The sequence below is a fragment of the Macrobrachium nipponense genome, chromosome 19 (assembly GCF_015104395.2).
Source record: "Macrobrachium nipponense isolate FS-2020 chromosome 19, ASM1510439v2, whole genome shotgun sequence".
NCBI lineage: Eukaryota > Metazoa > Arthropoda > Malacostraca > Decapoda > Palaemonidae > Macrobrachium > Macrobrachium nipponense.
The window spans coordinates 17759555-17787388 of record NC_061088.1 but is presented as its reverse complement, the minus strand read 5'-3'; the positions used below and the strand labels follow the sequence as shown (position 1 = coordinate 17787388).

The following is a 27834-nucleotide window of genomic DNA, read 5'->3' as shown; positions in this document are numbered from 1 at the left end:
ATATTCCATATTTTGTATCTATATCTCTCCAATAAACTTTATTGGCATACAATACACCGACACTTGGGTACAAACACTCCATAACCAAATTGCTTTCAAATAAGATTATAATTGTTACAGAGAAAATACCGCAAGAAAAGAATGAATGTTATCGTTGAACAGACCTATAGAGGAGATATGATTAAAGCAATAGAAAGATAAAACGTAGGGAAGGGGTCAAATTGTCCAACGGTTGGTTGGGTGCGAGTAGGGTTGGAGTGTGGTGTTGGTACGGCACCCGTAGAGGACTGCTCAGCTGCTTAAAAAGAGGAAGTTTCTCTCACGACATCATTCGATCTTCCTCGCTCTTCTTAGTCACTCTTTCGTTCCAGTAGCACCTGAAAGTGAGTATAAGTATTATCCTTGATTAAGCTTTTTTTATTTAATGGTTTTAACTATCTACTGTAGTAGGCTACACATGGATTTGTTTATTTACTGGAGTGATGTGATCTCCTGATAGTTGAAAAAGATTCTCATAATACGGTGTAAACTGTAAAGATTCTATAGATCTCGGTTACCTAAGTAAAATTAAGCAAAATGATGTGCCGGTTACCTTAGTTTAAGAGAAACTCCACTTGATTTCCTTTTAGAATGCAGGCAAAAGTCTTCGCCGTCCTTGTGGCAATGGTAGTTGTCGTTCACTCCTGCTATACGGCGTCTGCCCAGGAAGATCTCACGACAACAGAGAGACAGGTAAGCTATAAGGCCGTTATAAGAGTTCAGAAATCACTCGGCTGAAATTCTAACTTTTAACCAAGTTTTGTAACCTAACTGGAAGACTGAAATGCAGTTGCTTCGCAGTTTGATACAAAGATATATGTTGCTTTAATATCTTCTCAATAACCGTCTCCTAAAGCTTATATACTTGACTTAGAATGATTCAACAAGGATCGCAGAACTTTATTTAGATGGAAACGAAACTTTCATTTTAGGTGGTGGCAGAACTTGCAGCCCAAATCCTGCGCGTGTCCCATGGACCCTGGAGTTCAGCAGAGCCCCACAAGAGGAATTCAGGAATGATCAACTCCATCCTTGGGATTCCCAGAGTAATGGCTGAAGCAGGAAAGAAGTAGGATGACGAAATGTTTACATTCTAGGTAGGTGAGGAGTGGCTGATGTACTTTCAAAAATGAAAATTATTAGTAAAAAATAGTGACCTGCCTGGGTAAAGAGAACACGCCTTCACAGGCCTGTACCAAGGGGGGATGGGGTGTCGAACTGTACTTTTAAAGTAAAAAGTAACAGTTTTTTTTTTTTTTTTTTTAGTTTTTTTTTTTTTTTTTTTTTAATTATGTTTTTAAACATTAACATCATTCTTTAGTAGTAGGAATTACAATAGTGATAATAGGAATATGATATAGGCCACCATATTTGTAAATGATTTTAAGTAAAATTCTGTCAACCAAAGTCAGTTCTTTGAATAACATCTAATCGGGTAGAAGGGCATAGACCGCATACCCAATTTTTCTTCTTAATACAACTAAAGTAACATTTTCAAGTATTTCATCCTGTATATACCTATATATATATGCAATGACATTTATAGAAGAAAAAGTCCAGTTTTGGGAAAAACGAACCCCTCCCCCCCAAAAAAAAAAAATAATAATAAACTCTGGGTACGGGGCTGTGTCATGTACTGAATTCAAAGAAATGAAACTTGCAAATTTACAAAGTTGATATTTTTGTCTTTTATTGCAGACCACAACCTACTACAATTGACCACTACAAAAATTTGATACATACACTTCTTCCAGCTACACCTTTAGAGAAACCAGGACACCAAAAAATAACCTCCACAGTTCATTCTGTTACCTTTCCATGGAGATGAGTTTCTTCAGCCAGATCTCAACGAAACTCATTGATCTTCAGTTATGCCACAGTTCAGCAACAGACAGTTGTGAATTGATGCCTGAGTCCAGATATCCATCTTGCTGGAAAAAAAAAAAATATCTGAAACTTCAGGTGTATAAGATTTGCATCAAATTTCGTCAATAAATATGGCAGCTGAAATTATTTTCTAATTTCCCCATTTCGTTGGTTAATATGTGTACATATACCAAACAATAATTAATGCAAGTGAAAGAATGTATGAATATTTGGATAGCACTGATAAAGATGTATGTATGTATTATGTGTCATGTAACTTACTGTGTGGCTGATCCATGACTCACCCGTAGAAATCTCGTGAGCGGTAATTGGACAAACATCCTTAAAAAGAATATAAACATATCAAGAAATAGATATGTCAATAAACAGATATTTTATTAGAGTTTTTAATAATAATCATAGCATTATGTCTGGTAAGAAATGTTTTTAAGTATGATTTTCGACTCGAGACTCAGTAGTCATCTTAATCGTAAACGCCGAATGCCTTAGTACTATTATATAGGGCTCTGCCCTAGTACAAACCGGGCCCGACAAAAATCAAGAAACTGAAAAAAAAAAAAACGAAAAAAAAACGAGGTTAAACCACAAAGGATAAAATAAACCTTAATGAAAAAATATAATAAATCACGGAACACAGTAGCCCAAAAACATATACTTATATATATATATATATATATATATATATATATATATATATATATATATATATAGATACACATATATATATATATATATATATATATATATTATATATATATACAATATATATATATATATATATATATATAATATATATATATATATATATATATATCCGTGTATTATAGTACAATAAAACTCCACAACATTGAACGGGTCACATAGGTATGTTTAAGGCTTATCAGCATAAATACATCATTCTACACCGTTCACCCCTATTTCTTTCCAATGCACCTTCACTTTATGTACGAAACCATTTATAGGTCTATCTCTCCTCCTCCTTAACGCTTATGATGGACTGTGTACTCTTTCCAACAATCGATCTTAACCTCTTCTGAAATGCCTATGAGTTTTCTTTGCGCTTCTGTGTTCCGTGATTATTTATATTTTTTCATTTAGGTTTATTTTGTCCTTTGTGGTTTAACCTCACTCCCTTTTTTTTTTATTTATATTTCAGTTTCTTGATTTTTGTCGGGCCCGGTTTATACTAGGGCAGAGCCCTATATAATAATACTAAGGCATTCGGCGTTTACGATTAAGATGACTATATATATATATATATATATATATATATATATATATTATATACAATTATATATATAGATATGTATATATATAATATATATATATATATGTATATATATATATATATATATATATATGTATATAATATATATATATATATATATATATAATATATATATATATATATATATATATATATATATATATATTGTACTATATATATATATATATATATATATATATATATATATATATATATATATATAGAATATATATAGTTATTGTACTATAATATATATATATAATATATATATATATATAAATATATGTACTATAATATATATATATATATATATATATATATATATATATAATATTATATATATATATATATGAAATAACTTGATCACGAAATATATAAAACGTGATGCTATGTATAAAGGTGATGCCACGGAGGGAAACGAAAACACGAGAACTGCCGAGATCTTTCGGTCTTAACGACCCTTTACTATTTGGACCCATATATTTGTAAAATGTGTATGAAGAAGGACCTTAAAATAAATGAATTAACTGCTAATTAATTAGTCCCACATGTTTTTAGCTATTATTTTTTTCTCTCTTCATGCTCGCTATATTTATATCCTATGTACGTTTCTCACTCCTTATTTGAACATTAGTGTAAATTTTACGCTAAAATAAAATTTTTATTGTTTTTCGAATTAAAATGCCTTTAACCAATGTGTCTGACCACACTGCTCCTAAATCCTTAATCTAATACTCGGAATTTTACTAAATCTGTACTGTCCGGTCGTATATGCCGCTGTTCTCAAAATGTATTTTTTCTGACTAAATTACCTGTGACCACGTGTGGCTTTTCTCGTTTATTCGTCTCTTCAAAGTGAATTGGATCTTATGTTAATACTGTAATGTCCGTTTGTATACTGTGCCTACTTATACTGTGCTTTTCTCTGTTTTGATCAGTTTTGCTTTTGCCTTAAGTAAAGGGTCGTTAAGACCGAAAGATCTCGCCAGTTCTCGTGTTTTCAAGTTCCTCCGTGGACATTATCTTTATATTATACAATATATATATATATATATATATATATATATATATATATATATATATATATATTTATATGGCTAGTTTTCTCAGAATAAGGTTACACTTACATTAATCATGTATCAGTAGAGAAAAATATGATCTAAGATGCTAGAAGGATATATGGCGTAAAAGTTGTACATTGAAAAAAAAAAAAAAAACTTTGAAGGCCGAATTCCTGCACTTTCCTCCCCACAGCCTGGCCCCAGTGGAAAGCACAACCACGGATCGTAACATTTAGTAAAATGTCGGGAATAGCACGCCATACACTGCCTTCAAAGTCAATCAAAACATCTTCAACTTTAAGGGCATGCTCTCCTGTCAGCTCTCTTATTTCACAAAGAACTTTTTTGTAGTCTCTGCGCCTTTTTCCTGACATAAGCGCAAACAAAAGGGGAACTTGCTTCAACTGCCCATCATGTTTCACAAATGCATGGATGATAAACAGTTGTGTAAATGGTTTGCGTACTATTTTGAAAGTAGCATCGGCATACCACTGCTTCGCTTTAGATAGTAACTTAAGTTGATCATCTGTGGCAAATATCAAATGCCGTCTTTCTCCGACAGTAATGTCCCGTTGCAAAAAGGTTTCAGGAATGTGGGCATCGCTAATTTCGAAATCGAGATCTTGCGGTTCTCGTGGTCGATTTGCCTTCCGTTTACTATTTCCCTGCCTAGCAATATTTAATGGAGCCGGTAAACATGAAAGAGGAATGGTAGAACTTACTTGCTCCCGAAGTACCTCGTCAACAATATCAGAAGCAGGGCGAAAGACGTCTTCCATTTCCTTTTCCTTTACGAGTCTACACACCTTACTTTTTACAGCACAGCTGGTCTGGGTGGATGGCAGTGTTCAGCATGCCCTCTAATAAAAGTGTTACCCACTACTTTTACTGTCGCCATGCATGAGATTTTTTTGTTTCTAACCACACATCGCCAATGAATACTCACGTTTGTTTTTCTCTTTAGTGTGTAAGAGTAGCCGGTGCTGTCAATAAGTTTCGAATTTCCTCTTTGTCAACATGATTCAATCTTTTCATATGTTACTGTCTCCCTCGAGGGAGACATTTCCATTGGCGTAGGATCCTCAACTGAAGAACCACCACTGACATTTGACACTCCATCTTCAAAAGAATCCAGATTTTCACTATGCACATGACTCATTGCCACTGCATTCTCAAAATATTCCGTGTTTGCACCCAAAACTACACAAGTTTCCCCCAGACTTTGATTTTCTTGAATACACATGACACATCCAGTCAACATAACCTTCTTTAACACCAGCCCTGTATTGCTCCCGGGTGATCCCACTTCCGCAGGTCCGGTGCTGCCAGTAGCTACATCCATCACATTGCAGTGCTTCCTGTCATGTGTAAAGAACACGTTACACATGACATTGTGAGTATAAAGTTAATATATGTCATTGCAGTACTATTCACTTTAAAGGTAAATCTCCTTACCTGACAGCATATCAAGCACTGGTCAGCCATGTTGTCTTAGCTGCTTGAAGTCTAGCAGTAGGTTCGTAACCATATCAATTATATAAGCTATGGTTCAGTTTCGAAAATTATTCAAAGCCTTGAACTACATATACGAAACAACTATTACAATGCTCTCTCTTTCTCTCTCTCTTTTCACTGCCTTATCCGACCACTCCCATCTCTCTTTTCACTGCCTTATCCGACCACTCCCATCTCTCTTTTCACTGCCTTATACGACCACTCCTCTTTTCACTGCCTTATCCGACCACTCCCATCTCTTTTTTCACTGCCTTATACGACCACTCCTATCTCTCTTTTCACTGCCTTAAGCCCTGAATGACTGGAATTGTCCCAGAGATTGGCGAGTTAGTCTAAATTTCATCAATGGTTTCATAAATGAATTCTAATGGAGACATGGGTTTTACCTACCGGATGAACCTCAAAAACATACGATATAAATAACCTGGATATACTAACTGTGAAAGATATTGTTGCTCCTTTTTCTGAGTAAACTTTATTTACTCTCTTACCGGATAATGATTTTTTTACTCCAGTACCTACAGAGATTGTTTGTACTCTACTGTTCCTCGAGTTAATGAGGCTATTATTACAGAATTCTCGAAAATATGCAACTAAAAATTTTGAACAAAATCGAAATAAAATATCATTAATTAGTTTCTTGCAAAAGGAATGGCATTTTGCAACTTCCTACAAAACAAGAATGCTCAACTAGTTGTGCGGAAACTAATAAAAAAAATAGTAAATTACCATTCATTCAGATTAAGAAGGAATATTATTGGGAGATTGAATGAATTTAAAATTCAGGCCTGAAGAGCACAGAACAATGAAGATTTTCACAATCTTTTTTAATTGTTATACTTGGTGAATCAACATGTGTACTTTTCCTAATTAAAGTTCTAGCTCTTTTCTTCCTCTTCTCAGTTTCCCGTTGGACAAGTGGACTTCGTGCTCGGCTACCAATCTGGTGGTCCGAGTTCGATTCTCGTCTCGGCCAACGCGAAATCAAAGGAATTTATTTTTGGTGATAGAAATTCCTTTCTCGATGTCGCGTGGTTCGGATCCCACAATAACCTGTAGGTCCCGTTGCCAGGTAACCAATTGGTTCCTAGCCACGTAAAAATATCTAATCCATTTCGGGTCCAGCACCCTAGGAAGCAAGATTTGTTTAATCAGTTCAGTGGTCTGGTAAAACTAAGATATACTTAACTTCTTCCTCTCTCATTTATGTCTTTTCTTTCCTAACCTTTTCACAACTTCTCTTCCTTTTGTTTTTCCTAGTCTCAGTCTTTTAGCTTCATGTCTGAGAGTTGGGTCGTCCTGGTATCAGGTCCTTATTGCAGATGACGCTGAGACAAAACTGGTATAGCTTAATACGCATAGTGCAAATATCTAACGTCTCTCGAGTCTGACTTAAACTTTATTCTTCAGTCTTTGAAAAGATTAAATTTCTCTCTCTTCTCTCTCTCTCTCTCTCTCTCTCTCTCTCTCTCTCTCTCTCTCCTAATGCCAGTTTGAGTCAATTCTGTCCAGCTCGAGTGATGAGTTCCCTTCTCCTCTCAGGCGACTCAATATCCCAGACTGACAATAGTTTTCCTTTGACGAGACAAGTCTATTGCTTCCTTTCAGCTTTAGCAGCACCCAATTATCTCATTTTTTCAAGCCTGGACTGAAAAAGTTATTCGGCATTCACTGTTGTCAAATGAAAAACAACGTGGTTTGACAGTCATTGTTAAAAAGCTGACCCGTAAGAAGCTGGAAGTCATATTTGGAGATAACCAATTTATCTTACAGTTAGATTTCCATGGATGAGTTACACATCTCCGTAGGTTATATGAGATCTGAAAATATTTCTTTTTGTGTCTATTGTTTATGCAGGCTTCCAGGGCCTTTGGAGCAGACCAGTAAGAGGCTGGAAGTCATATTTAGAGATATAATCGATTTATCTTAGTCAGATTTCCAGGGATGAGTTGCACAGCTCCGTAGGTTGCATGATATGTGAAATATTTCTTTTTGTGTCTATTGTTTATACAGGCAATCTCCTCCACTTGTCAACTAATTTCCGTTATACTTTTTTCAGGGCCTTTGGAACAGACCCGTAAGATGCTGGAAGTTATATTTGGAGATATAATCAATTTATCTTACATTAAAAGATTTCCATAGTTGAGTTAACTCGCACACCTTCTCCGTAGGTTGCATGAGATGTGAAAATATTTATTTATATTTTTTGTGTTGATTATTTATCTAGGCAATCCAATCCACTTGTAAACTAATTGCCTTTATACCTTTTTCAGGAACTTTTGATATTGCCAGTTTGAAGGGATGGTTGCCAACAACTCATTGGTGAAGTACATTGCTATCTTTACAATATTTACAGAATAGATCATAAACCGTTTTGGCTTCTATTATCAGATCGGTCTACATCTTACTTAGTAAGAAAATTTGCATAAATTCATGCATGCATAATCTGTGCGATCCAGGTATTCATACACGCTCTCACGTGATAGAATCTTGCATATATAAATATGTATCCACAAAAATGGGTAAAGAAAGGAATAACATTAGCTGACATATTTATTTCTTAAATCTTACGCAAACCCTACAGTTCTGAAGCGTCTGAGACATTATCTCTTGTAATAAGGATATGTTAAAACAGTCATCAATTTTTAACTGTCTATTGATGACTGCAGCATATATGAAGTCAATGAGTTTTGTTAACAACTGACTGGAGAAATTTTCAGGGAGCAATCACAGAACTAATTTACGGAGGTCACTTTTGATTCCTCGGTTTCTCTCAAGGTACAGTGAGAAGAAGTAAATGCAGCAAATTTGCATGATGGTCCATTACAGTACATCGTGTCCTGCAAATAAAAGACAAAAATTATATCATCTTACATTTCTTTGAATACTCTATATCAACAATTTCATTTTACCCAGGCTCGTTCATTGTTTCAGTCTCGCAGTATACTGTTACTACTTACTTACCTAGAAATTAGAATTTAAAAAGTCCGTCGTCCTATTTCTTTCCCGCTTCAGCCATGACTCTGGGAATCCCGAGGATGGAGTTGATCATTCCCGAATTCCTCTTGTGGGCCTCTGCTGAACTCCAGGATCCGTGGGTCACGCGCAGGATTTGGGCAGCAAGTTCTGCCACGACCTGCAATGAAAGTCACATCCAATAATTGTAATCAAAGTTTCTGTTTTTTACTGTGAAGTAACAGTGTATTGGAAGCTTCCAATTTGCATTCTGTACTACGTAATCTAATGACAAAAACTTTTTTTCTTTGGGGGGGGGGGACCTCTTTCAAAGAGAGTGACTCTAAGCAATGTTCGGGGCTCGTTATCTAGGACTAATATTTCTTGGGGGTCATTAACTTAATGATATTTACAGTCATTTGTTTATGTTTTTACGGTTATATCCCCACCGGGCTTGTACCAAATAGGCCGTGATACATACCAGGTCAAAATCCTTTAGGGGCCACCATCAAGAAAAGGTCCATTTTTTCCCTCTGTTTTAATAACCTCCTGGCAATGATAGACTCACCTGTCTCTCTGTTATCGTGAGATCTTCCTGAGCCGTTGCATAGCAGGAGAGAACGACGACCACCAAGGCCAAGCAGACAGCTACGAATTTTGACTGCATTCTGAAAGAAAGTCAAGCGCATGGATAAGGTAGTCTGTGAAAACGTCGTGTTTTCTGTATCAACCATCTAAGATGAATTCACATCAAAACAGAAAACAAAATCGTGTGTTGGTAGTACATACTGATTTCATGTAAAGGGAAATAATTATGAAATACAGAACCGCTTTGAATGAATACTTTGAGAGAGACGAAATAAGTGGGTGATCAGGAAGACAAACGAAGATCGAATGGTGGCGTCCAGAGAGAATCTCCCACTTTTTAAGCAGTGTCAACCCCTTTCCCGGGCCATACCTGTCCAACAACCCCTCCCTCCCGCCCCTCCCCCACCTTCAACCCCAGGGTTCCATTCAAAGACAATATTTTCTCGTCCTACCTTGTTTTGTCAGCATCATTTTTTTTGTCATCTATTATGTTCTTTTTAGCTCCATTCAAGCAAGTGTTTCAATTTTTTCCACATTTATTGTGTCTCGTACGATTATCATCTTATTTGAACGCAATGAAGGAACAACTGTGTGCATCCGAGCTTCGTGGCATTACAGTTTAATCATATGAATGAATATCGAACCAGATTTAATACCTATCCAAGCAAGGCCAATTTTACTGGTTGGGATAAAAGAAACCTGATGTAGCTGCCTACCCGAATTTTAGCCTTTTGTCTTCCTAAATATGTTATGTAGCTATGTATGTATGTATATAAACGAACAAGATTATGACCTTTAACATTTTATTCCCAATCATTTAATTATTGCTTATCTATAACCTAATCTGTCGTTTGACAATGGGGTTATTTTGCTGAGCATCCAAGAAGTGGGAAACGACGAGAAACCTCGACCACCATTGCCATAGCTGACAATTTTCCCCTGCTTTTGTGAAGGAGGAATGACGTCGTCAGATAGTATACTATATCTATTTAGTAAGTTACTATCATGAAGTTATAGAATTATTTCTATTTTGATTCTAGCTATCTGTTTGCCTGTGAAAATATGTACTAGATATGTGATTTTATCAACGAGAAATTTCTATTATGAGGGAGCGCAACCTTCAGGTCTCACAAACTTTTATTTATTCATTTGTTTGTATTTTGCTGCTAGGCCCATGGTCCCTCTTCACCTTGTCTATGACTGACCAAAATCAACATCCCAGCTACTTATTCTCTTCCTTACGATAACAGAAGCACAATAGCTCGTTATTTATCTTATTATTATTATTATTATTATTATTATTATTATTATTATTATTATTATTCCAGAAACAGATCCAAGAGGAGCAACAAGATTCCAATGCTGGCGACGAAAGAAGAAGACCATCCAGCTTTTACGTAACTCATTCAGCAGATGGAAAACCGAGTCACTGTCCTACGCTATGACACCCATACTTTTTTTTTAACCGATTCTTTGTTCGATTGTGCTTTTTCTCGAGGAATTTCTATTCGTGATCATAATACAGATCATATTTTGTGTCAACACAAGTTATCAGATAAATTCCATTTGCATATGTATAATTCAATCGGAAGAAAACAAAGAATCAGCCATGAAAAGAATGTGCAGAGAGAAACACTATTAATTATTCATCATTCATTTTAGTTATCAGAGAACTTCTGGGGCTTTATCTTAAAAATTGCCTATTTTAAATCATTCCTAAATACGAAGTAGTATTATGAGTGAAGACAAACTTTTCTTTTATTTATTATTTAATATTTCTACATAGAGATCCCTCTTTGCTAAAAATCTGATTTCGCCCAACCATCTTGTGAGTACTGCAAAGTTCCTGCTGCCTTATTGACTTTTGTTAGTTAATGCTGCACACTTCTTACATCCACTAGCAACATTTTTATTCTTAGATTATTATAGACCAATAGCGTCAGATCTACTAATAATTTAGGGCATTACTAATATTACCCGGAACACTCCCCTGACCTAACTTTCCTCAACTCGTCTGTGATATTTGTAATTCTTGCAGACATATTCTAATGCGTTTTTCATTTCCCGAACTTCTCACGGAATTTAAGTTCCTTTAACATCAATTCTTTGTTATTTGAATTTTTTTAGTCTTTTGCATTAAAATGGCCTACTTTTATATCTGTAACTCAGAGGAGCAGCCTAATGTATGATATTAAGCTTCTTGTTTTCCAATGATATTATCTTCTAAGAGTCTCATTCGATAAATCAAGGCATGTCTTGATTTTCGCGCCTGTAAATAATACTTCAGGTTTTTAATTGTTCGATATCTATATCCACTGATATAGAGAGGCCTCCATAGCTATGGTCTTATCCACACCCGATGTACTTTTCTTTAAAGACTCATGGACTTATTCATTGACATTTTTTTTTTCTTTTTACCCAGTGAGAGAATGAATTAAGTCGTCATTCTTAGTCAATATGATTTGTTTACAGAGAAAATCAATATATTCCATATTTTGTACCTATATCTTTCCAATAAACTTTATTGACATACAATACACCGACACTTGGGTACAAACACTCCATAAACAAATTGCTTTCAAATAAGATTATAATTGTTACAGAGAAAATACCACGAGAAAAGAATGAATGTTATGCTTGAACAGACCTAAAGAGGAGATATGATTAAAGCAATAGAAAGAGAAAACGTAGGGAAGGGGTCAAATTGTCCAACGGTTGGTTGGGTGCGAGTAGGGTTGGAGTGTGGTGTTGGTACGGCACCCGTAGAGGACTGCTCAGCTGCTTAAAAAGAGGAAGTTTCTCTCACGACATCATTCGATCTTCCTCGCTCTTCTTAGTCACTCTTTCGTTCCAGTAGCACCTGAAAGTGAGTATAAGTATTATCCTTGATTAAGCTTTTTTTATTTAATGGTTTTAACTATCTACTGTAGTAGGCTACATATGGATTTGTTTATTTTCTGGAATGATGTGATCTCTTGATAGTTGAAAAAGATTATCATAAAACGGTGTAAACTGTGAAATTTCTATAGATCTCGGTTACCTAATTAAAATTAAGCAAAATAATGTACCGGTTACCTTAGTTTAAGAGAAACTCCACTTAATTTCCTTTTAGAATGCAGGCAAAATTCTTCGCCGTCCTTGTGGCAATGGTAGTTGTTGCTCACTCCTGCTATACGGCGTCTGCCCAGGAAGATCTCACGACAACAGAGAGACAGGTAAGCTATAAGGCCGTTATAAGAGTTCAGAAATCACTCTGTTGAAATTCTAGCTTTTAACCAAGTTTAATAACCTAACTGGAAGACTGAAATGCAGTTGCTTCGCAGTTTGATGCAAAGATATGTGTTGCTTTAATATCTTCCCATTAACCGTCTCCTAAAGCTTATATACTTCACTTAGAAAGATTCAACAAGGGTCGCAGAACTTTATTTAGATGGAAACGTAACTTTCATTTTAGGTGGTGGCAGAACTTGCAGCCCAAATCCTGCGCGTGTCCCATGGACCCTGGAGTTCAGCAGAGGCCCACAAGAGGAATTCAGGAATGATCAACTCCATCCTCGGGATTCCCAGAGTAATGGCTGAAGCAGGAAAGAAGTAGGATGACGAAATGTTTACATTCTAGATAGGTGAGGAGTGACTGATGTACTTTCAAAAATGAAAATTATTAGTAAAAAATAGAATGACCTGCCTGGGTAAAGAGAACATACCTTCACAGGCCTGTACCGACGGGGGATGGGGTGTCGAACTTACTTTCAAAGTAAAAAATAACAATCTTTTGTTTTTTGGCTAGTCTTTTTTTTTTATAAATTGTGTTATTAAACATTATCATCATTCTTTAGTAGTAGTAAATACAAGAGTGATAATAGGAATATGATATAGGCCACCATATTTGTAAATGATTTTAAGTAAAATTCTGTTAACCAAAGTCAGTACTTTCTATAACATATAATTGGGTAGAAGGGCATAGACCGCATACTCAATTTTTCTTCTTAATACAACTAAATAGCATTTTCAAGTACTTCAGCTTGTATATACCCATATATATGCAATGAAATTTATAGAAGAAAAACTCCAATTTTGGGAAAAACGAACCACCACCCCCACCCCTCTCCCCACAAAAAAAAAAAAAAAAAAAACTCTGGGTACGGGCCTGTGTCATGTACTGAGTTCAAAGAAATGAAACTTGCAAATTTACAAAGTTGATATTTTTGTCTTTTATTGCAGACCACAACCTACTACAGTAACTGACCACTACAAAAATTTGATGCATACACTTCTTCCAGCTGCACCTTTAGAGAAACCAGGACACCAAGAAATAACCTCCACAGTTCATTCTGATACCTTTCCATGGAAATGAGTTTCTTCAGCCAGATCTCAAAGAAACTCATTGATCTTCAGTTATACCACAGTTCAGCAACAGACAGTTGTGAATTGATGCCTGAGTCCAGATATCCATGTTGCTGGGGAAAAAAATTCTCTGAAACTTCAGGTGTATAAGATTTGCACCAAATTTCATCAATAAATATGGCAGCTGAAATTATTTTCTTATTTCCCCATTTCGTTGGTTAATATGTGTACATATACCAAACAATAATTAATGCAAGTGAAAAATTGTATGAATATTTGGATAACAGATAAAAATGTATGTATTATGTCTCATGTAACTTATTGGGTGGCTGATCTGTGTCTCAACCATAGAAATCTCATGAGCGGTAATTGGACAAACATTCTTAAAAAGAATATAAACAGATCAAGAAATTGATAAGTCAATAAATAAATATTTTGTTAAATTTATTAATAATAATCATAGCTTTATGTCTGCTAAGAAATGTTTTAAGTATGATTGTCGACTCGAGACTCAGTAGTCATCTTAATCGTAACGCCGAATGCCCTAGTACTATTATTTAGGGCTCTGCCCTAGTACAAACCGGGCCCGACAAAAATCAAGAAACTGAAAAAAAAAGAGTGAGGTTAAACCACAAATGATAAAATAAACCTAAATGAAAAAATATAATAAATCACGGAACACAGAAGCGCAAAGAAAACTCATAGGTATTTCAGAAGAGGTCAAGATCGATTGTTGGAAAGAGTACACAGTCCATCATGAAAGTTAAGGAGGAGGAGAGATAGACCTATAAATGGTTTCGTACATAAAGTGAAGGTGCATTGGAAAAAAATATATGGGTGAACGTTGCAGAATGGCGTAGTTTATGCTGATGAGCCTTAAGCGTAGCTATGTGACCCGTTCAATGTTGTGGAGTTTTATTGTATACTATAATTACACGGATATATATATATATATTATATATATATATATATATATATATATATATATTATATATATGTGTGTGTGTGTGTGTGTGTGTGTGTGTGTATGAATAACTTGACGAAATATATAAAACGTGATGCTATGTATAAAGGTGATGCCACTGAGGCAAACGAAAACACGAGAACTGCCGATATCTTTCCGTCTTAACGACCCTTTACCATTTGGACCCATATATTTGTAAAATGTGTATGAAGAAGGACCTTAAAATAAATGAATTAACTGCTAAATAATTAGTCCCACATGTTTTTAGCTATTATTTTTTTCTCTCTTCATGCTCGCTATATTTATATCCTATGTTCGTTTCTCACTCCTTGTTTGTACATTTGTGTAAATTTCACGTTATAACACAAATTTTAATGTTTTTCGAATTAAAATGCCTTTAACCAATGTGTCCTAAATCCTTAATCTAATACTCGGAATTTTACTAAATCTGTACTGTCCGGTCGTATATGCCTCTGTTCTCAATATGTATTGTGTTCTGACTAAATTACATGTGACCACGTGTGGCTTTTCTCGTTTATTCGTTTCTTCAAAGTGAATTGGACCTTATGTTAATACTGTAATGTCTGTTTGTATACTGTACCTACTTGTACTGCGTTTTTCTCTGTTCTGATCAGTTTTGCTTTTGCCTTAAGTAGAGTCGTTAAGACCGAAAGATCTCGTCAGTTCTCGTGTTTTCAATTTCTTCCGTGGCATTATATTTATATATATATCTATATCTATATATATATATATATATATATATATATATATATATATATATATATATATATATATATAATATATATATATATATATATATATGTATACATAGATAGATAGATATATATATGTGTATGTATGTACGGCTAGTTTTCTCAGACGAAGGTTACACTTACATTAATCATGTATCAGTAGAGAAAAATATGATCTGAGATGCTAGAAGGAAAAATGCGTAAAAGTTATACATTGAAAAAAAAAACTGGGAAAGTACAGTATATGTAACTAAATCTTCCCATAATATATTCATTTTATGTGCACATGTGTGAGTAAAGCATATAAACTCAAATTACAATACACATATATATAGTACGACTCTGTGTGTGTGTGTTTGTGTGTACGCGCGCTCATGTGTGTGTGTGTCTGTATGTAGGCGTAATCCATAATTATATTTTCCAATATCATATTTTAAATTATATTTAATACGAGAAGTCTGGACTATGGGGTATCATCTTGAATAGTGTATTATACGTCATAAAGTGAAATGGAATATCGATTGTTAGAGGGGTACTCCTTGTGGATTTAGTCCAACTCGTCCATCGAGAACTCGTCCCATCGCCAAGTTGGCCCATTGTGACTACCAAGTACCAACTCTGCCCACTACCAGCTCGGCCCACTATATACAAACTCGGCCCACATCCAAATTTACTTTGTTAAAACTATTTTTTATTATTATATTGTGTTATTTTTTTTACTGTGTTTTTTCTCTCTTTCGAGATCTTTCATCATTATTATATTCGTCCCATAGTTTTACAAGTTGGCCGTGATGTTTATTATACTTATGTTGCTGCTTTCTCAAAACCTTCCTTTCTGACAGCAGCAGCACCTATAAATTAACTATCTTTGCCTCATCATGTAGGAGCTTTAAAAGTAAATAAAAATTTAAGTTTCCTTTCCTTGCCTTTAAGTTTATTCTGTTATGCCATCCCTCAACATCATTATTTGTTCGGATGCTCTTCTATGTTCCTGTGGTATATATGGGAGCGACAACAACTGCCTTAAAAACTTGTAAGTGCCGACATCGTTTGTGTTCGAACTTTGAAGGCCTAATTCTTGCACTTTCCTCCACACAGCCTGGCCCCATTGGAAAGCACAACCACGGATCGTAACATTTGGTAAAATGTCGGGAATAGCACGCCATACACTGCCTTCAAAGTCAATCAATACTTCTTCAACTTTAAGGGCATGCTCTCCTTTCAGCTCCCTTATTTCACAAAGAAGTTTTTTGTAGTCTCTGCGCCTTTTTCCAAACATAAGCGCAAACAAAAGGGGAACTTACTTCAATTGCCCATCATATTTCACAAATGCATGGATTCTGAACAGTTGTGTAAATGGTTCGCATATTATTTTGAAAGTAGCATCGGCATACCACTGCTTCGCTTTAGATAGTAACTTCAGTTGATCATCTGTGGCAAATATCAAATGCCGTCTTTCTCCGACAGTAATGTCCCGTTGCAAAAAGTGTTCAGGAATGTGGGCATCGCTAATTTCGGAATCGAGGTCTTGCGGTTCTCGTGGTCGATTTGCCTTCCGTTTACGATTTTTCTGTCTAGCAAGATTTAATGGAGACGGTAGACATGAAAGAGGAATGATAGGACTTACTTGCTCCCGAAGTACCTCGTCAACAATATCAGAAGCAGAGCGAAAGACGTCTTCCTTTGCCTTTTCCTTTACGAGTGTACACACCTTACTTTTTACAGCACAGCTGGTCTGGGTGGATGGCAGTGTTCAGGATATCCTCTAATAAAAGGGTTACCCACTTCTTTCACTGTCGCCCTGCATGAGATTTTTTTGTTTCTAACCACACATCGCCAATAAGTTTCGAATTTCCTCTTTGTGAAGATGATTCAATCTTTTCATATGTTACTGTCTCCCTCGAAGGAGACATTTCCATTGAGGTAAGATCCTCAACAGAAGAACCACCACTGACATTTGACACTCCACCTTCAAAAGAATCCAGATTCTCGCTATGCACATCACTCATTGCCACTGCATCCTCAAAATATTCCGTGTTTGTACCCGAAACTACACAAGTTTCCCCCGGACTTTGATTTTCTTGAATACACATGTGACACATTCAGTCAATATAACCTTCTTTAACAGCAGCCCTGTATTGCTCCCGGGTGATCCCACTTCCGCAGGTCCGGTGCTGCCAGTAGCAACATCCATCACATTGCAGTGCTTCCTGTCATGTGTAAAGAACACGTTACACATAACATTGTGAGTATAAAGTTAATAAATGTCATTGGAGTACAATTCACTTTAAAGGCAAATCTCCTTACCTGACAGCATATCAAGCACTGGTCAGCCATGTTGTCTTAGCTGCTTGAAGTCTAGCAGTAGGTTCGTAACCATATCAATTATAGAAGCTATGGTTCAGTTTCAAAAATCATTCAAAGCCTTGAACTACATATACGAAACAACTATTACAATGCGCTCTCTCTCTCTCTCTCTCTCTCTCTCTATCGTCTCTCTCTCTTTTTCACTGCTCTCCCTCTCTCTCTCTCTCATCTCTCTCCTTCATGCCTCCAACCACTCCCATCTCTCGTTCTTTCACTGCCTTATCGGACACTCCCACTCTTTTTCATGCTTTATACGACCACTCCCATCTCTCTTTTCCATGCCCTATACGACCACTCCATCTCTCTTTTCACTGCCCGTTTCACCCTACGACCACTCCCATCTTTTCCTCTCCCACTTTTACTGCCTTATACGACCACTCCCATCTCTCTTTTCACTGCTTATACGACCAGTCCCATCTCTCTTTTCACCTGCCTTATACGACCACATCTTCTCTTCCTTTCATGCCCCTTACGACCAACTCCCATCTCTTCCTTTTTCACCTGCCTTTATACCGACCACTTCCCATCTCTCCTTTTCAACCTGACTTTGATACGGACCAATCCCCCATCTCTCCTTTTCCACCTGCCTTAATTTTCCGCCACCAACTCCCATCTCACTTTTCACTGCCTTATACGACCACTCCCATCTCTTTTCCTTTTCCAATGCCTTTTCACTCACGGACCTTATACGACCACTCCCATCTTTTCTTTTCAATGCCTTATAACGACCACTCCCATCTCTCTTTCACTGCTTATACGACCACTTTCCCATCCTTCCGCCTCCAATGCCTTTATTACGACATCCCATCTCTCTGTTTTCACTGCCTTATACGACCACCCCATCTCTCTTTTCATGCCCTTATACGACCACTCCCACTCTCCTTTTCACTGCCTTATACGACCACTCCAATCTCCTTTTCACTGCTTTCGCACCACTACCATCTCTCTTTTCACTGCCTTATCCGACCACGCCCATCTCTCTTTTCACTGCCTTATACGACATCCCATCTCTCTTTTTCACTGCCTTTATCGAAATTACCATTCTCTCTTTTCACTGCCTCTATACGACCCTCCCATCTCTCTTTTCACTGCCTTATACGACCACTCCATCTCTCTTTTCCTGCTTATCCGACCCACCATCTCTCTTTTCACTGCCTTATCGACCACTCCCATCTCTCCCTTTTCACTGCCTTATACGACCCTCCCATCTCTCTTTTCACTGCCTCCGCCCACTAGCCCATCTCCTCCTTTTCACTGCCTTATCCGACCACTCCCATATCTCTTTTTCACTGCCTTATACCGAACCACTCCCATCTCTCTTTCACTGCTTTATACCGACCACTCCATCTCTCTTTTCACTGCCTTATACGACCACTCCCATCTCTCTTTTCACTGCCTTATCCGACCACTCCCATCTCTCTTTTCACTGCCTTATACGACCACTCCCATCTCTCTTTTCACTGCCTTATACGACCACTCCCATCTCTCTTTTCACTGCCTTATACGAAACCACTTCCCTCTCTCTTTTCACTGCCTTATACCAACCACCCACTCTCTTTTCACTGCCCTTATACGACCACTCCCATCTCTCTTTCACTGCCTTTACGAACCACTCCCATCTCTCTTTTCCACTGCCCCTTATCCGACCACTCATCTCTTTCACTGCCTTATACGACCACTCCCCATTCTCTTCCTCACTGCTTATACGACCACTCCCATTTCTCTTTTTTCTTTTCAATGACCTTATACGACCACCCTCCCACTTCCTTTCACTTGCTTGTTATACCAAAACCCACTCTCCTTTCACTGCCTATACGACCACTCCCATCTCTCTCACTGCTTATTTTACGACCACTACCCAGCTCTCCTTTCAACGGGGGGGGGGGGGGCCTTATACGACCACTCCCATCTCTCTTTTCACTGCCTTATACGACCACTCCCATCTCTCTTTTCACTGCCTTATACGAACCAACTCCCATCTCACTTTCACCTTGCTTATACGGACCCACCTCCCATCTCTTTTCACTGCTTATACGACCCTTCCCATCTCCTTTTCACTGCCTTATACCGACCATCCCATCTCTCTTTCACTGCCTTATACCGACCAATCCCATCTCTCTTTTCACTTGCCTTATACGCCACTCCATCTCTCTTTTCACTGCCTTATACGACACTCCCTCCTCTTTTCACTGCCTTATACGACACTCCCATTTTCTCTGTTTTCACTGGCCTTATACGACCACTCCCATCTCACTTTTCACTGCCTTATACGACCACTCCCATCTCTCTTTTCACTGCCTTAAGCCCTGGATGACTGAAATTGTCCCAGAGATTGGCGTGTCAGTCTAAATTTCATCAATGGTTTCATAAATGAATTCTAATGGAGACATGGGTCTTGCCTAACGGTTTAACCTCAAAAACATACGATATAAATAACCTAGATATGCTGACTGTGAAAGATATTGTTGCGCCTCTTTCTGAGTAAACTTTATTTACTCTCTTACCGGATATTGATTTTTTACTCCAGTACCTACATAGATTGTTTGTACTCTACTGTTCCTCGAGTTAATCAGGCTATTATTACAGAATTCTCGAAGAAATGCAACAAAAATTTGAACAAAATCGTTATAAAATATTATTAATTAGTTTCTTGCAAGAGGTATGGCATTTTCCAACTTCCTACAAAACAAGAATGCTCAACTAGTTGTGCGGAAACTAATAAAAAAAATAGTAAATTACCATTCGTTGAGATTAAGAAGGAATATTATTGGGAGATTGAATAAATTTAAAATTCAGGCCTGGAGAGCACAAAACAATGAAGATTTTCACAATCTTTTATAATTGTTATACCTAGTGAATCAACATCTGTACTTTTCTTAATAAGATTTCTAGCTCTCTTCTTCCTCTTCACAGTTTCCCGTTGGACAAGTGGACTTCGCGCTCGGCTACCAATCTGGCGGTCCGAGTTCGATTCTCGGCTCGTCCAACGCGAAATCAGAGGAATTTATTTTTGGTGAGAGAAATTCATTTCTCGATGTCGCGTAGTTCGGATCCCAAAATAAGCTGTAGGTCCCGTTGCCAGGTAACCTATTGGTTCCTAGCCACGTAAAAATATCTAATCCTTCGGGCCAGCCCTAGGAGAGCTGTTAATCAGTTCAGTGGTCTGGTAAAACTAAGATATACTTAACTTCTTCCTCTCTCATTTATGTCTTTTCTTTCCTAACCTTTTCACAACTTCTCTTCCTTTTGTTTTTCCTAGTCTCAGTCTTTTAGCTTCATGTCTGAGAGTTGGGTCGTCCTGGTATCAGGTCCTTATTGCGGATGACGCTGAGACAAAACTGGTATAGCTTAATACGCATAGTGCAAATATCTAACGTCTCTCGAGTCTGACTTAAACTTTATTCTTCAGTCTTCGAAAAGATTAAATTTCTCTCTCTCCTCTCTCTCTCTCTCTCTCTCTCTCTCTCTCTCTCCCCTAATGCCAGTTTTAGTCAATCCTGGTCAGCTCAAGTGAAGAGTTCCCTTCTACTCCCGGGCGGCTCAATATCCCTGACTTATAATATTTTTCCTTTGACAAGACAGGTCTATTGCTTCCTTTCAGCTTTAGCAACACCCAATTATCGCATTTTTTCAAGTCTGGCCTGAAAAACTTATTCAGCATTTAATGTTGTCAAATGAAAACACCGTGGCTTGACAGTCATTGTTAAAATTATTCCTAAGCTGACCCGTAAGAAGCTGGAAGCCATATTTGGAGATTTAATCAATTTATCTTACAGTCAGATTTCCATAGTTTAGTTGCACACCTCCGTAGGTTGTATGAGATGTGAAAAGATTTATTTGTGTGCCTATTGTTTATATACAGGCAATCCTCTCCACTTGTAGACTAATTTCCTTTATACCTTTTTCAATACCTTTGGATATTGCCGATTTGAAGGGATGGTTGCCAACAACTCATGGGTGAAGTGTATTGCTATCTTTACAATATTTACAGAGCAGATCATAAACAGGTTTGGCCTCCATTATCAGATTGGTCTACATTTTACTTAGTAAGAAAATTTGCATAAATTCATGCATGCATAATCTGTGTGATCCAGATTTTCATACACGCTCTTACGTGATAGAATCTTGCATATATAAATGTATATCCACAAAAATGGATAAAGAAAGGAATAACATTAGCTGCCATATTTATTTCTTAAATCTTACACAAGCCTTGCAGATCTGAAGCGCCTGAGACATTATCTCTTCTAATAAGGATATGTTAAAACAGTCATCATTTTTTAACTGTCTGTTGATGACTGCAGCATAAATGAAGTCAATGAATTTTGTTAACAACTGACTGGAGAAATTTTCAGGGAGCAATCACAGAACTAATTTACAGAGGTCACTTTTGATTCCTTGGTTTCTCTCAAGGTACAGTGAGAAGAAGTAAATGCAGCAGATTTGCATGATGGTCTATTACAGTACATCGTGTCCTGCAAATAAAACACAAAAAAGCTATCATCTTACATTCCTTTGAATACTCTATATCAACAATTTCATTTTACCCAGGCCCGTTCATTGTTTCTGTCTCGCCGTATACTCAGTTACTACTTATTTACCTAGAAATTAGAATGTAAAAAGTCCGTCGTCCTATTTCTTTCCCGCTTCAGCCATGACTCTGGGAATCCCGAGGATGGAGTTGATCATTCCCGAATTCCTCTTGTGGGCCTCTGCTGAACTCCAGGATCCGTGGGCCACGCGCAGGATTTGGGCAGCAAGTTCTGCCACGACCTGCAATGAAAGTCACATCCAAAATTAAAATTGTAATCAAAGTTTCTGGTTTGTACTGTGAAGTATTGGAGGCTTCCAGTTTGCATTCTGTGCTACATAATCTAATGACAAAAACTACTTTTTTTTTTTTTGGTGTAGGGGGGGAGCTCTTTCATAGAGAGTTACTCTAAGCAATGTTTGGGGCTCGTTATCTAGGACTAATATTTCTTGGGGGTTATTAACTTAATGACATTTACAGTCTTTTGTTTATGTTTTTACGGTTATATCCCCACCGGGCTTATACCAAATAGGCCGTGATACATACCAGGTCAAAATCCTTTAGGGGCCATCATCTGGAAAAGATCCATTTTTTCCCCTGTTTTAATAACCTCCTGGCAATGATAGACTCACCTGTCTATCTGTTATCATAAGATCTTCCTGAGCCGTTGCATAGCAGGAGAGAACGACGACCACCAAGGCCAAGCAGGCAGCTACGAATTTTGACTGCATTCTGAAAGAAAGTCAAGCGCATGGATAAGGTAGTCTGTGAAAACGTCATGTTCTCTCTATCAACCATCTAAGATGAGTTCACGTCAAAACAGAAAACAAAATAGTGTGTTAGTAGTTCATACTGAGTTCATGTAAAGGGAAATAATTATGAAATACAGAACCGCTTGTGAATGAATACTTTGAGAGAGACGAAATAAGTGGGTGATCAGGAAGACAAACGAAGATCGAATGGTGGCGTCCAGAGAGAATCTCCCTCTTTTTAAGCAATGTCAACCCCTTTCCCGGGCCATACCTGTCCAACAACCCCTCCCTCCCGCCCCTCCCCCACTATCAACCCCAGGGTTCCATTCAAAGACAATTTTTTCTCGTCCTACCTTGTTTTGTCTGCATCATTTTTTTTTTTGTCAACTATTATGTTCTTTTTAGCTCCATTCAAGCAAGAGTTTCAATTTTCTCAACATTTATTGTGTCTTGTACGATTATCATCTTATTTGAACGCAATGAAGGGACAACTGTGTGCATCTGAGCCTCGTGGCATTACAGTTTAATCATATGAATGAATATCGAACCAGATTTAATATCTATCCAAGCAAGGCCAATTTTACTGGTTGGGATAAAAGAAACCTGATGTAGCTGCCTACCAGAATTTTAGCCTTTTGTCTTCCTAAATATGTTATGTAGCTATGTATGTATGTATATAAACGACCAAGATTATCACCTTTAACATTTTATTCCCAATCATTTAATTATTGCTTATCTATAACCTAATCTGACGTTTGACAATGGGGTTATTTTGCTGAGCATCCAAGAAGTGGGAAACAACGAGAAACCTCGACCACCCTTGCCATCCATAGCAGTGACGATTTTCCCCTGCTTTTGTGAAGGAGGAATGACGTCGTCAGATATTATATATCTATTTAGTAAGTTACTATGATGAAGTTATAGAATTATTTTTATTTTGATTCTAGCTATCTGTTTGCCTGTAAAAGTATGTACTAGATACGTGATTTTATCAACGAGAAATTTCTATTATGAGGGAGCGCAACCTTCAGGTCTCACGAGCTTTTATTTATCCATTTGTTTGTGTTTTGCTGCTAGACCCATGGTCCCTCTTCACCTTGTCTATGACTGACCAAAATCAGCCTCCCAGCTACTTATTCTCTCCTTACGTTAACAGAAGCACAATAGCTCGTTATTTATCTTATTATTATTATTATTATTATTATTATCATTATTATTATTATTATTATTATTATTATTCCAGAAACAGATCCAAGAGGAGCAACAAGATTCCAATGCTGGCGACGAAAGAAGAAGACCATCCAGCTTTTACGTAACTCATTCAGCAGATGGAAAACCGAGTCACTGTCCTACGCTATGACACCCATACTTTTTTTTAACCGATTCTTTGTCCGATTGTGCTTTTTCTCGAAGAATTTCTATTCGTGATCATAATACAGATCATATTTTGTGTCAGCACAAGTTATCACATAAATTCAGTTTTCATATGTATAATTCAATCGGAAGAAAACAAAGAATCAGTCATGAAAAGAATGTGCAGAGAGAAACACTATTAATTATTCATCATTCATTTTAGTTATCAGAGAACTTCTGGGGCTTTATCTTAAAAATTGCCTATTTTAAATCATTCCTAAATACGAAGTAGTATTATGAGTGAAGACAAACTTTTCTTTTATTTATTATTTAATATTTCTACATAGAGATCCCTCTTTGCTAAAAATCTGATTTCGCCCAACCATCTTGTGAGTACTGCAAAGTTCCTGCTGCCTTATTGACTTTTGTTAGTTAATGCTGCACACTTCTTACATCCACTAGAAACATTTTTATTCTTAGATTATTATAGACCAATAGCGTCAGATCTACTAATAATTTAGGGCATTACTAATATTACCCGGAACACTCCCCTGACCTAACTTTCCTCAACTCGTCTGTGATATTTGTAATTCTTGCAGACATATTCTAATGCGTTTTTCATTTCCCGAACTTCTCACGGAATTTAAGTTTTTTTAACATCAATTCTTTGTTATTTGAATTTTTTTAGTCTTTTGCATTAAAATGGCCTACTTTTATATCTGTAACTCAGAGGAGCAGCCTAATGTATGATAATTAAGCTTTCTTGTTTTCCAATGATATTATCTTCTAAGAGTCTCATTCGATAAATCAAGGCATGTCTTGATTTTCGCGCCCGTAAATAATACTTCAGGTTTTTAATTGTTCGATATCTATATCCACTGATATAGAGAGGCCTCCATAGCTATGGTCTTATCCACACCCGATGTACTTTTCTTTAAAGACTCATGGACTTATTCATTGACATTTTTTTTTTCTTTTTACCCAGTGAGAGAATGAATCAAGACGTCATTCTTAGTCAATATGATTTGTTTACAGAGAAAATCAATATATTCCATATTTTGTACCTATATCTTTCCAATAAACTTTATTGACATACAATACACCGACACTTGGGTACAAACACTCCATAAACAAATTGCTTTCAAATAAGATTATAATTGTTACAGAGAAAATACCACGAGAAAAGATTGAATGTTATGCTTGAACAGACCTATAGAGGAGATATGATTAAAGCAATAGAAAGAGAAAACGTAGGGAAGGGGTCAAATTGTCCAACGGTTGGTTGGGTGCGAGTAGGGTTGGAGTGTGGTGTTGGTACGGCACCCGTAGAGGACTGCTCAGCTGCTTAAAAAGAGGAAGTTTCTCTCACGAGAACATCATTCGATCTTCATCGCTCTTCTTAGTCACTCTTTCGTTCCAGTAGCACCTGAAAGTGAGTATAAGTATTATCCTTGATTAAGCTTTTTTTATTTAATGGTTTTAACTATCTACTGTAGTAGGCTACATATGGATTTGTTTATTTTCTGGAATGATGTGATCTCCTGAGAGTTGAAAAAGATTCTCATAAAATGGTGTAAACTGTAAAGTTTCTATAGATCTCGGTTACCTAATTAAAATTAAGCAAAATAATGTGCCGGTTACCTTAGTTTAAGAGAAACTCCACTTAATTTCCTTTTAGAATGCAGGCAAAAGTCTTCGCCGTCCTTGTGGCAATGGTAGTTGTCGTTCACTCCTGCTATACGGCGTCTGCCCAGGAAGATCTCACGACAACAGAGAGACAGGTAAGCTATAAGGCCGTTATAAGAGTTCAGAAATCACTCTGTTGAAATCCTAGCTTTTAACCAAGTTTTATAACCTAACTGGAAGACTGAAATGCAGTTGGTTCGCAGTTTGATGTAAAGATATATGTTGCTTTAATATCTTCCCATTAACCGTCTCCTAAAGCTTATATACTTGACTTAGAATGATTCAACAAGGGTCGCAGAATTTTATTTAGATAGAAACATAACTTTCATTTTAGGTGGTGGCAGAACTTGCAGCCCAAATCCTGCGCGTGTCCCATGGACCCTGGAGTTCAGCAGAGCCCCACAAGAGGAATTCAGGAATGATCAACTCCATCCTCGGGATTCCCAGAGTAATGGCTGAAGCAGGAAAGAAGTAGGATGACGAAATGTTTACATTCTAGGTAGGTGAGGAGTGGCTGATGTACTTTCAAAAATGAAAATTATTAGTAAAAAATAGTGACCTGCCTGGGTAAAGAGAACACGCCTTCACAGGCCTGTACCGATGGGGGATGGGGTGTCGAGCTGTACTTACTAAGTAAAAAGTAACAATCTTTTGTTTTTTGGTTAGGCTTTTTTTTATAAATTGTGTTATTAAACCTTAACATCATTCTCTAGTAGTAGGAAATACAATAGTGATAATAGGAATATGATATAGGCCACCATATTTGTAAATGATTTTAAGTAAAATTCTGTTAACCAAAGTCATTTCTTTGAATAACATCTAATCGGGTAGAAGGGCATAGACCGCATACCCAATTTTTCTTCTTAATACAACTAAAGTAACATTTTCAAGTATTTCATCCTGTATATACCTATATATATGTATATATATATATATTATATATACTATATATATATATATATATATGCAATGACATTTATAGAAGAAAAAGTCCAGTTTTTGGGAAAAAACGAACCAACCCACCCCCCAAAAAAAAACAAAAAAAAACTGGGTTCATGCCTGTGTCATGTACTGAATTCAAAGAAATGAAACTTGCAAATTTACAAAGTTGATATTTTTGTCTTTTATAGCAGACCACAACCTACTACAACTGACCACTACAAAAATTTGATGCATACACTTCTTCCAGCTGCACCTTTAGAGAAACCAGGGCACCAGAAAATAACCTCCTCAGTTCATTCTGTTACCTTTCCATGGAAATGAGTTTCTTCAGCCAGATCTCAACGACACTCATTGATCTTCAGTTATGCCACAGTTCAGCAACAGATAGTTGTTAATTGATGCCTGAGTCCAGATATCCATGTTGCTGGGGAAAAAAACTCTCTGAAACTTCAGGTGTATAAGATTTGCACCAAATTTCATCAATAAATATGGCAGCTAAAATTATTTTCTTATTTCCCTATTTAGTTGGTTAATATGTATACATATACTAAAAAAAGAGTTAATGCAAGTGAAAGAATGTATGAATATTTAGATAACACAGATAAAAATGTTTGTATGTATTATGTGTCATGTAACTTACTGGGTGGCTGATCTGTGACTCAGCCATAGAAATCTCATGAGCGGTAATTGGACAAACATCCTTAAAAAGAATATAAACAGATCAAGAAATAGATAAGTCAATAAATATATATTTTATTAGATTTTTTAATCATAATCATAGCTTATATGTCTACTTAGAAATGTTTTTAAGTATGATTTTCGACTCGAGAC

General features: G+C 36.7%; 5 protein-coding genes across 11 annotated transcripts in view; 2 read left to right on the top strand and 3 right to left on the bottom strand.

Moving 5' to 3' along the window:
* Positions 1-23278, bottom strand: part of LOC135214357 (pigment-dispersing hormone type 1-like) — a 32390-nt gene extending 9112 nt beyond the window's left edge. The window contains exons 1-4 of one of the 2 annotated variants that reach the window (XM_064248584.1): positions 23180-23278; positions 22903-23002; positions 22341-22512; positions 21914-22214 (exon numbers count right to left, since the gene is read on the bottom strand). In XM_064248584.1, coding sequence (XP_064104654.1) covers positions 22372-22512; positions 22903-23001 — 240 coding nt within the window. In that variant the 5' untranslated portion in view covers position 23002; positions 23180-23278 and the 3' untranslated portion in view covers positions 21914-22214; positions 22341-22371. Of the gene's footprint in view, positions 1-21913; positions 22215-22340; positions 22513-22902; positions 23003-23179 lie in introns of those variants that run through there. The other variant, XM_064248593.1, reaches the window with a different exon arrangement.
* LOC135214316 (pigment-dispersing hormone type 1-like) lies at positions 327-27523 on the top strand. Of its 5 annotated transcripts, none has more exons than XM_064248509.1 (4): positions 327-383; positions 630-732; positions 972-1136; positions 27195-27523. In XM_064248509.1, exons 2-3 carry the CDS (start codon positions 631-633, stop codon positions 1110-1112), a joined length of 243 nt encoding a protein of 80 aa, XP_064104579.1. In that variant the 5' UTR covers positions 327-383; position 630; the 3' UTR covers positions 1113-1136; positions 27195-27523. The 5 variants fall into 5 exon arrangements, with proteins under 5 accessions (XP_064104579.1, XP_064104588.1, XP_064104596.1 ...); XM_064248518.1 differs by lacking the exon at positions 27195-27523 and adding an exon at positions 1738-2040; XM_064248526.1 differs by lacking the exons at positions 327-383; positions 630-732; positions 972-1136 and adding exons at positions 25673-25807; positions 26054-26156; positions 26396-26560 and having other exon boundaries at positions 27251-27523.
* LOC135211171 (uncharacterized) lies at positions 4353-5033 on the bottom strand. Its single transcript, XM_064244375.1, has one exon. It carries the CDS (start codon positions 5031-5033, stop codon positions 4353-4355), a length of 681 nt encoding a protein of 226 aa, XP_064100445.1.
* Positions 8317-9623, bottom strand: LOC135214345 (pigment-dispersing hormone type 1-like). 2 transcript variants are annotated; one of them, XM_064248572.1, is made up of 4 exons: positions 9514-9623; positions 9293-9392; positions 8734-8905; positions 8317-8609 (listed from the first exon to the last, which is right to left on the bottom strand). In XM_064248572.1, the coding sequence occupies exons 2-3, from the start codon at positions 9389-9391 to the stop codon at positions 8765-8767; spliced, it is 240 nt and encodes a 79-aa protein (XP_064104642.1). In that variant the 5' UTR covers position 9392; positions 9514-9623; the 3' UTR covers positions 8317-8609; positions 8734-8764. The 2 variants fall into 2 exon arrangements, with proteins under 2 accessions (XP_064104642.1, XP_064104635.1); XM_064248565.1 differs by having other exon boundaries at positions 9569-9617.
* Positions 12050-13838, top strand: LOC135214333 (pigment-dispersing hormone type 1-like). Its single transcript, XM_064248537.1, has 4 exons — positions 12050-12178; positions 12425-12527; positions 12767-12935; positions 13534-13838. The coding sequence occupies exons 2-3, from the start codon at positions 12426-12428 to the stop codon at positions 12905-12907; spliced, it is 243 nt and encodes an 80-aa protein (XP_064104607.1). The 5' UTR covers positions 12050-12178; position 12425; the 3' UTR covers positions 12908-12935; positions 13534-13838.
* Positions 27524-27834: the final 311 nt, after the last annotated feature.